Raw genomic sequence first — 11,311 nt, forward strand, 5'->3', positions numbered from 1 at the left:
AAAAAAAAAAAAAAAAAAAGAGCACATATTGAGTTATTCTATTTAAATGATGTTGAAAAACAGGCAAAAGTAATCTATGTGATAGAAATCAAATAGTAGCTGTCTTTGGGGGGGGCTGGAGAGAGACAAGGGTGCTCAAGGGACTTGCTAGGATAAGAATATTTTATATCTCAATTGTCGTGCTGGTTACATGGTATGTATATTTGTCAAAACTTATCAAATTACATACCTGAGACCTATGCATTTAGGAAAATTTTTTCCTAAAAAACAACAAAAAAAAAGTTTTTTAAAGGGTCTTGAATAACCAATTTAGTGAATCAACATAAATGTGTTATTCTGTATCCAAAAGGAAGGGGATCCTGAGAATATTTGTTTCTTTGTTTTTTGTTTTCTTTGGCAGATTATGACATACTCAGTGCCGGGTTTAGAAGGACATAGCTGGTCGTGGTGAGCATGTGTTGGGAGATTCCCGAAATCTCCTAAGCATGAGGTTTCTGAATAGAGATTATGGTGATAGGAATAGAAAAGGATGAATGTGACAGAAAGAACTTGATCTTAGCTCTAGAAAGCAAAGGAGAGGAACTAGTCAAAGAGAATAAGTTTTTGAGCATGTGGTTCTGGAGATATGACATGAACTATCAAGAATCCAGAAAGAAAGTTCATCTGGGGGAGGAGGGTTGATGTTATACTAACCTCATATCAAAGTGTGATCTCCAAGTGTCCAAGAACTAATTGGAATTGTGGGATAAGAGGTCACATAAGAGTTAAAGATGGGATTCAGATCTGAGAATCTTCTCTATATTGGTAACCCTAGAAGTTAGTGGTACCAGAGACTTCTGTGGAAGAAAGAACAAAGCTAAACCTTGAGCAACACCCTCCACTCAAGGAGAGCATGACGGAGGAAGAGAAGGTCATAATGGATCCTGGCAGAGTTGTTGTCAGGAGGAAAGAGGGAACCCAGGACAGGGAACTGTCAAGGAGAAAAATGAAGGGGACAGGGCAGTAACTAGTGCCCAAAACTGCAAGGGTCAAGGATGCCTAGCCTGGGATGTCAGGGTCTACGAAAGACCCTGAAAACCCAATGCAATGATTGAGGGAGGCACCCAATTTCAGAGGGACTTAGTCCTTCATTTTAAAAAGACTTAACGAATCACTAGCATGTTTTCATTACTGTCCTACGTGCTGAGGAGAGAGTGATGAACATGAAAGAGAAAGTACTGGGCAGCTCCTTTTAAAGATATTTGGTAGTAAAATTTGGATGCAGAAGAGCGCAAGTCATTTTTGTTTTCCATGTAGAGGAAACCCTGGCATGTTCACCAGATAGCACAGATGAGAAAGTGAAAGAGATGACTCAGTATACAAAGTCTCCAGCGGCAACAGAAGAGCAGGGATTTATTACATCTAAGTGTGATTTTCACTCAGAAAGGTTACAATCCTTTTTAGGGAATAGGAAGCATTGTGAAATGGTTATTAATAGAAAGATTCACAGAATCAAGGTAATAGTCCAGGATTTATTACAGATATCTGTACACACAGAAGTGTGGGATGTGAGAACTGCACGTGAGGTCACTGAGCCCACCTACTCACTTTACAGTGGGAGCAAAAGGAATCTGGGGCTGGCAAACAAGCTCATCTTCAGACTACAAGTTGTTAGTGACCCACCCAGGATTCGAAATTAGTTCTACAGTCTTGAGGATTACTGATAGCTAAATTGTAGCTATCAAAAGCCCAGCTGGAGGTAAAGCAGAGAAAACGTCTGGAGGCTGTAAGCAAAGGTGAAAAGCTCTCCTTTTTCCCTTCTGCCTATCAGCTTTTCTCTTCCCACTTTACTTAATCACCATCATAATTCCCTAAGAAAATCTCAACTTCCCCCAGATATTCCAAACCTGCAGTGTGGGCCACGCCATAGCATAACCTGAGGAAAAAGAACAAGATACACCCTTACATACACTTATCAGAATATCCACCTGTCTTTTAACCAAGTGGAAAACATTAATAAAAGCTCAACAATCAAAACATACAACTAGATAGATATAAAGGCCTGAGTGGCCCAATTTGTTCGCACATCATCATCACCCTTGGCAAACTGCCTTGCTGGGGATGTGATGGCCCTGTGGGCCTGGAACCTGGTACCTGGGATATTTGAAAAGGAATGGTTCATTGCACAAAAAACACAAGATTGTAAAACAAACAACATCCTGTCTTTATTTAAAATTTTGATGTTTTGCTCATCATGGATTTTGTATTAATTTTTATTTTTTAAAATATTGCATTAAAGTATTATTTACCTTAATTACGGAGTATTTTGTCCTCCCACCTGCCTTAAATATTGTGCCTGAGGTGAGTGCCTCACTACCCTCCCCCAGTCCTGGCCCTGCAAAGCTGTCTATGGCGCATGGCCACAATCTGATCTGCTCCTGCTCCAGCTGTAATTTTCCTTCTTTAGAAAGCCACACTGTGCTGAGATAGACCTGTAGATACAATGGGTATTGGGCCAAGTCTACTAAAAAGGCTGTCAGAGACATCATCCTCTACGGTATTTTAATCATGACTTAAATTCAACTGCACATAACTTGTGCACTTAAGCATTACTTTGCATTTCAAATATGATTTTTCTTCAAAGACTTCAGCCTTCCACCAAAATTTAAATTATTTCTTGCCTTACTACTTCTCTGTGTGCTGTGCTTACAGGGTCCCCAGAATCTGCATTTTTGATGGATTTAACCCCAAAAGAACTCTCATAAGAGGGACAAAAGAATGCAAAGATCCACAGATATGTTCACCCCCCTCCCCATCCTCCAACCACTTCCCCTATCATCTCATCTCCTCCCGACCTCCATGTCATCTGCTTCCAAGCCTTCTTCTAATCCTCCATCACAAGACATGCAAGCAGGTAACTATAAATGTCAGTTGTTCCTCAATGTAGATTCTTAATGGAAATCGAGCAAGAGTAAGTAGACAGTATCAGCAGAAGTTCCTGTGTTCCATGCCAAGTGCCCACATACTTCCAAGCCATAGAGAGGCAATGGGGAAAGGGAAAGAGGTAGGGGATGTGAGTTTAACTGCACATGTAGCAAAACTTTATGAGCAGTTATCCTGTCTCTCTGGACTGTGACCACAGATGAGCTTAATGGCCAAGATAAACTCAAAGGACAGTAGCTTGCTTTACACCTAAGAGCTACAAAGCTCTAGCATATAAATTCAAACCAGGTAGTCTCATACATAGTTCAATGTTCCTTTGGGCTCACTACATTTGCCAAAAGTCAATTCCCAAGTTACGAAAGTGTTTTCAGAATAAAAATGGCACCACTTTTATTGACCTTGGAATGAACGTGGCCTGAAATAAGATAAAATATTTATGCTTAAAGAAAAAGAGGTCACATTTCTATAGAACAAATCAATCAGGTTATGAAGACAGTGGGCCAATCATAAAAAACATATTTCTTAAAAATATTTAAAACCACTAAAAGTAGTTGAAATATAAAATCACAGCTCAAACTTACCTCTGGACAAAGGTCTTCTCTGACCAAGCTGTTGGAGTAACTGATCCTCAAAATCTCCCTCCTTGCTCCTCAATAGTTTTTCTCTATCATACCCTTCCCCTGCTCACTAACTTTCTTCACAGAACGTATCACAATCTACCACTGTCATGTTTATGTATCTGTTTGCTTGTTTACTGGCAGTGTCCCCCATGGGCTGTAAACTCTGTGAGGACAAGAAGGACCTTGAAGATCTTCTTCACCTCCAGATCCCAGTACTGCACATAGTAGGCTCAACGAATATTTGCTGAAGAAATGAATGAATGAAGGCAGCCTCTAGTTCTCAAAGCTTCCAGCCTTCAGCTTCCTGTTTACCTTCTCCTTCCCACTTCCTCCCTTAAAAATAACTAATTAATTAAAAAGAAAATGTCTGTCTCTCAAGGCGGGTTTCCTGTAACTTGAGTATCCAGAAAAACAGAAGAAGTTGATGATGACTTACTGGTGGCTCAGTTCTCTTATTTCACATGGCTTGAAGCTCCATTCTTTGGCCAGTTTTTCATGTTGAGATGCTTCTTCTAAAAACACTATCTTTAAAAGAAAGAAAGAAAACAAAAGAATCACATATTAATGAACCATAGTCATTTGTTTTTATTAAATATCTAAATCTTTTTAAAATAGGCTATGCTGTAGCTGAGTTAATTTTAAAAGTTATTTGATACCAAATGGGGTTGAGTTTAGAGGCAAAAAAGGCAAAGGTTTGCCTTTGGTAATCTAAAGAAATAAACTTGTGTAATTTCTCTTTTTCTGCCATAATGTACATATAAGTGAGAAAATTCAAAAAATCTAACATGAAGATATAAGTTATTAAAAATGGCTAATTGGCATCTCTTTCTCCTCCACCCCTGAAAATTATTAAAGGAAACAATTATTTATAGAAAGTGTACTTTACTTCAGATGAATAAAAGATTTTAGATTTTCATTTGGCTATTATGGACAACCCAAGTCCAGAGTGCAATTATAGTGATATCGTGGGGCAATTTACTAACACTAAATATAACTGCACATAATAATTGCCTTTCAATTGTGTCTTAGTATGAGCTCTGTTGCTGTTCTGATGTTAGGCACATGCTGTAAAGTGGTCTGCTATATATTTCTAGTACAATGTGTAAGAGATACAATAGTGAAGCAGATAAGAGACCTCTCAAGTCAGGCTTGTGAGATCTGAAGTCTGTGAGTGACCGCTGAGAACCTGGATGGATCTCTTAATCCTTCTTGGTCTGGTTTCCCAATCTGTAAATTGGGGTAACACCAGTACATGTTTCACAGAGCTACTGTGAGGACCAAATACGGTAGTTCTGGTGAAGAAGTTAGCACATCCCTGGAATATGTTAAATGCCAAATAAATTATATCTATTGTTGATTATTACTTAATTACAGTGTGACTGCTTTCTCTATATAAATGGATCATAGGTAGAGTACTGTGACTCATGCCTGTAATCCCAGTGCTTTGGGAGACCGAGACAAGAGGATCATTTGAGGCCAGGAGTTAGAGACCAGCCTGGGCAGGTCGTGAGATCTTGTCTCTACAAAACTTTTAAAAATTAGCTGAGTGTAACAGCATGCACTTGTAGCTCCAGCTACTAGGGAGGCTGAGGTAGGAGGATTGCTTCAGCATAGGAGTTCAAGATTACAGTGAGCTATGATTGTGCCATTGCACTCCAGCCTGGGCAAGATCCTGTCTCTTAAAAAAAATGTGCAAAAATTTTCAATAAAATACTAGCAAACTAAATTCAACAGCACATCAAAAAAATAATCCACCATGACCAAGTGGGCTTCATCCCAGGGATGCAAGGGTGGTTCAACATATGTAAATCAATAAATGTGATTCATCCCATAAACAGACTCAAAAACAAAAATCATATGATCATCTAGATAGATGCAGAGAAATCATTTGACAAAATTCAGCACCCTTTCATGATAAAAACTCTCAACAAACTAGACATAAAAGGAACATATCTCAAAATTATAAAAGCCATATATGGCAAACCCACAGCCAGCATCATACTGAATGGGGAAAAGTTGAAAACATTGCCACTAAGAACTGGAACAAGACAAGGATGCCCACTATCACCACTTCTATTCAACATAGTGCTGGAAGTCCTAGCCAGAGCAATCAGGCACGAGAAAGAAATTAAGGGTATCCGAATTGGAAAAGAGGAGGTCAAATTATTGCTTTCTGCAGATGATATGATCTTATATCTAGAAAACCCCAAAGATACCACCAAGAGGCTCCTGGAATTGATAAATAAATTCAGCAAGGTCTCAGGTTACAAAATCAATGTACATAGGCCAGGTGCAGTGGCTCACATCTGTAATCTTAGCACCCTGGGAGGTGGGGGCAGGAGGATTGCTTGAGGTCAGGAATTTAAGACGAGCCTGAGCAAGAGCAAGACCCCGTCTTTACTAAAAGTAGAAAAAATTAGCTGGGTGTGGTGGCACGTGCCTGTAGTGCCAGCTACTTGGGAGGCTGAGACAGAAGGATTGTTTGAGCCCAGGAGTTTAAGGTTGCTGTGAGCTAGGCTGATGCCATGGCACTCTAGCCAGGTAACAGAGCAAGACTCTGTCTCAAAAAAAAAAAAAAATCAACGTACACAAATTAGTAGCATTCCTATACACCAATCACAGTCAAGCTGAGAGTCAAATCAAAGACTCAATACCATCCACAATAGCTACAAAGATAATAAAATACCTGGGAATATACTTAACCAAGGAGGTGAAAGATCTCTACAAAGAGAACTATAAAACACTGAGGAAAGAAATCACTGATGATACAAACAAATGGAAAAACATATCATGCTTTTAGATCAGTAGAATTAACATTGTTAGAATATCCATACTACCCAAAATGATTTACAGATTCAATGCAGCCCCCATCAAAATACCAACATCATATTTCACAGATATAGAAAAAATAATTCCATGCTTCATTTGGAACCAGAAAAGAGCCCGAATAGCCAAAACAATCTTAAGCAAAACAAACAAATTGGGAGACCTCACATTACCAGACTTCAAACTATAATACGAGGCCACCATAACCAAAACAGCATGAGTCTGGCACAAAAGTAGCAACATAGAATAATGGAACAGAACAGAAAACCCAAATATAAAACCATCTACCAACAGCCAACTGATCTTTGACAAAGCAGACAACAATATACACTGGGGAAGAGAATCCCTGTTCAATAAATGGTGCTAGGACAACTGGATAGCCACATGCAGAAGAATAAAACAGGATCCATATCTCTTACCATTCACAAAAATTAATTCATGATGGATAAAGGACTTAAATGCAAGACATGGAACCATAAGAACTCCCAAAGAAAATGTTGAAAAAACTCTTCTAGATGTCAGCCTAGGCAAAGAATTTATGAAGAAGACCCCAATGGCAATCACAGCAACAACAAAAATAAATAAATGGGACTTAACTACATTAAAAAGGTTCTGCACAGCCAAGGAAATAATTAACAAAGCAAATAGACAACCTACAGAATGGGAGAAAATATCTGTACATTATACATCTAATAAAGGACTAGTAACCATAATCTACAAAGAACTCAAGCAAATCAACAAGAAAAAAATTAAACAACCCCATTAAAAAGTGGGCAAAAGATATGAACAGAAGCTTCTCAAAAGAAGATAGACAAATGGCCAGTAAACATATGAAAAAATGCTCAATGTCACTAATCATCAGGGAAATGCAAATTAAAACCACAATGAGATATCACCTTACCCCAGTCAGAATGGCTTTTATTAAAAAGTCCTAAAACAACAGATGTCAGTGTGGATGCAGAGAGAAAGGAATGCTTATACACTGTTGGTGGGGCTGAAAACTAGTACAACCTCTATGGAAAACAGTATAGAGATTCCTCAAAGAACTGAAAATCAACCTACCATTTGATCCAGCAATCCCACTGCTGGGTATTTACCCAAAGGAAAAGCAGTCATTTTTTCAAAAAGATACCTGCACTCAAATGTTTATTGCAGCACAATTCACAATTGCAAAGATGTGTAATCAACCCAAATCCCCATGAATTCATGAGTGGATTAACAAAATGTGATATACATATACCATGAAATACTACTCAGCCATGAAAAAGGATGACTTAATGCCTTTTGCAATGATATGGATGGAACTGGAGACCATTATCCTAAATGAAGTATCTAAAGAATGGAAAAACAAACACCATATGCAATCACTATTTAATTGGAACTAACTGATGAGCACACATGTGCATTGAGGGAAGTAAACCTCAGTGAAAATCAAGCAGGGGTGAAGGAGGGGAGGAAGGGCGAAAACCTACCTAATGGGTACAATGAACATTATCTCAGTGATGGGTACACTTTAAGCCTGACTCAATCATTACAAAAGCGATCCGTGTGATCAAAAACATTTGTACCCCCATAATACTTGGAAACAAAAAAATGGATTGCAAAGACAGGACAGGAAAGGATGAAATTTATATCCAGGACATAACTTGTTTTATTTTTAAATGCAATATCATGAGAAAAAATATTTTATGGAATATGAAATATTGAAAAAAACCAATGGATAAAATATATCTATCTAAATAATTAGAGGGCAATCCATCTCAGGAAAAATAATTTGTAGAACTGAAAAGAAAATAAATATTGACTTTTTTATTCATCGACATACCTTTTGATTCTATAAATCTATTAGAATTAACAAACATTAGAAAAGAGGAATCAATAAACATCAGACACATAATTAATCATAACCATAAAAACAGAATTTCTCAATACATCTCAAAGCTGATCTACTGTAAACTCCATAAATAAATAAAAATAATATTTCTAAAGCACTATATTCACCCATTTGAAAATATATTTGAAATAAATGGTTTTTGAGGAAAATGTAAATCATCAAAGTGTATTCTAGAGAGACAGAAAAACTGCATGAAACAGTATCTCCAGGAGAAACTAAGGAAGTTTTCTTAACCATTTAGGGAAGCTCATGCTTCAGAACAATGCTATTTAATAAAACTATGATGCCCATCACAAATGAGAACCACAAGTGTAATTTTAAGTTTTCTAATAGCAACACTAAAAGTATAAAAAGGAATAGGTAAAATTAATTTTAATAATATATTTTAATACGACATATATGAAAGATTATCATTTCAAGAGGAAATCAATATAAAAATTGACTTTACCATTTGGGGAGTATGATGGTTTTTCTGAGAGTTGTTTGAGTGCAGATTTGCGTAAAGAGAGGGAGTGAACCACTTGGATATTCAGGGAAGAGCATTTCAAGCAGAGGGAACACCTAGCCCAAGGGCCCAGAGATGGGAATGTGCTTGGCATGTTCTGAAACAGCAGAGAGGCTAGTGGGGACAATAGTACAAGGACTAGAAGAAAAAGTGGTAGGAAATCAGACCAAGGAGGTAGCCAGGGGTTATAGGTCATGGTTCAGCCTTGAGATTTCTTTTCTTTTTCTTTTCTTCATTTTTTCCCTACTCTCCTTGTTTCTCAGGAGGAGACTTATTTTTAAGAAATCTCTAAAAAATATTTTGGAAAAAGAATGTGGCAAAATTACAAAATATGATTGATGCTTTCTTCACAGGGCAATGGCTTTTTCATCCCAAGGTTACCTGGGTTTATGAGGCCATTTATTCACTCATTCACTTGTTCACCCTCTAGTGAGTGAGTGTCGTGGCCCTCAGGCCTTCCTCTGCACAGGCCACAGTCTAGGTGAGCCGTCAAGCACATACACAAGTCATTAGAAACAAGTTTCATGAAATCTTAGATGGTTCCAGCTGGTAGGGACCTTTTCATCTAACCCCTTGTTTTCCAAATGAGGAAATTAAATCCCTTCTGTTAAGCAAACAACTCCAAGTGCTTTCTTATTTGAAAGCGGGATGGATTAGGATGAGCAATAACGAGACTGTCAGGAATACTAAAGCCAACAGCAGATAAGTGATGACTATCAGCTAATGAAACAAATCTCTGCAAGATACAGGCTTCAAATACCAGGTGGAAAATGTGGGCAAGAAGCTTGTCACTATGGAACAGAGTAAACTGCTCTTTGGGCCATTGCAAAATAACTCAACCATCCAACAAAATTAGGTAACATATCTCAACCCATCACACAAAATCCACTCTTAAATCACTGTGATGAGAGATAAAATCAGATAAAAATACGAGGTCTCAAGATTTCGGAAGTTTTTGAACATAGATGAAAATTGCCATAGTAGGTCAGCTCATGTCAAACAGATTAATGCAAAAGAAAGATGAAGTGAGATTGCTTTAACAAAACAAACAAAACCCAAAACAACCGTCAGTCTATTAAGGAAGAATGGAGTGAATAATGTTACAAACGTACCAAAGAGAGTCATGAGGTACTTAGACTTTTGGGTCTAATACTCTCATTTTATAGACAAGGAGAACAAGTTATACAAATTGTCCAAGGTATGCGGTAAACCAGAAGCATCTGTTGTACTAGACTCACCTTCCCAGAGATTCTTCCAGACTTCTATGATTGCTTCTCTAGTATTACAATATAAACCAAGGCTCAGGAAACTTTCTCTGAAGGGTCAGATAGTAAATATTTCAGGCTTTGTGGGCCACATTGTCTCTATTATACTACTTGAATCTGTCGCTGAAGTACAAAAGCGGCCATAGAGAATATATAAGCAAAGGAGTATGGCTATATTCCAATAAAATTTTATTTACAGAAACTGAAATTTGCATTTTATATAAGTTTCACTTGTTACAAATTCTCCTTCTCCTTCAATTTTTTTTAACCATTTAAAAACCATACTTAGCTCACAGGCCATATAAAATCAGGCAGTGAGCTAGATTTGACCTGTGGGGTAGAGTTGCTAATCTCTGATGCGGACTCCTAAAAAGTTGCACATAAATTAAAATTGTATAACTTGAAAATCATCCCAGTGGCTTACACTAGCATTTCCCATCATACTTCTATGATTGGTTTTCGATTGGTAATAACATTTAATAATTTTTTAAAACTCCAGGGCCTGATCAAATGCCCTTGGAAGAATGTAGGTTCTGGTAGCTTACAAAGCCCCATTTTGTTGTGGAAAACAAACACTTCTCGATAGATAAAAAAGTAACTTTAGTAAGCAACCAAGATACCCTTCGGTAGGTGAATGGATAAACAAACTATGGTATTTCCAGGAAATGGAATATTATTCAGCACTAAATAGAAACAAACTATCAAACTGCAAAAATAGAGAAAACATAAATGCATATTACTAAGTGAAAAAAACCAATCTGAAAATGCTACATACTGTATGATCCCAACTATATGACACTCTAGAAAAGACAAAACTGTGGAGACAATAAAAATATCACTGGCTGTCAGAGGTTGAGGGGGGATAAATAGGCAGAGCAGAGGTGACAAAAATTTTAGGGTAGTAAAAACACTCTGTATGATACCATAATGGTGGCTACATATCATTATACATTTGTCCAAACCCATAGACTGTACAACACCAAGAGTGAACCCTGATATCAACTATGGACTCTGAGTGTTAATGATGTGTCACTGTAGACTCATTGGAACAAATGTGCCCCTCTGGAAGGGGATATTGATAATGAGGGAAGCTGTGCATGTGTGGGGGAAGGGGATAAACGGGAAATCTCTGACCCTTCCTGTCAATTTTGCCATGAATTTAAAACTGTTCTAAAAATATTTTTTATAAAAAGATAACTGTGGCCAGATGCTGTGACTCACGCCTATAATCCTAGCACTCTGGGAGGCCGAGGTGGGAGAATTGCTTGAGGTCAGGAGC

The 11,311-nt window shown here is 37.7% G+C and overlaps 1 protein-coding gene across 1 annotated transcript in view; it reads right to left on the reverse strand.

The window, feature by feature from the left end:
• Nucleotides 1–11,311, reverse strand: part of GDA (guanine deaminase) — a 110,911-nt gene that overhangs the window by 43,112 nt on the left and 56,488 nt on the right. Inside the window, exon 2 of the mRNA XM_012641628.1 lies at nucleotides 3,979–4,067. Coding sequence (XP_012497082.1) covers nucleotides 3,979–4,067 — 89 coding nt within the window. The remainder of the gene's footprint in view (nucleotides 1–3,978; nucleotides 4,068–11,311) is intronic.

The sequence above is a fragment of the Propithecus coquereli genome, unplaced genomic scaffold (genome assembly GCF_000956105.1).
Source record: "Propithecus coquereli isolate 6110/MARCELLA unplaced genomic scaffold, Pcoq_1.0 Scaffold166, whole genome shotgun sequence".
Lineage (NCBI taxonomy): Eukaryota > Metazoa > Chordata > Mammalia > Primates > Indriidae > Propithecus > Propithecus coquereli.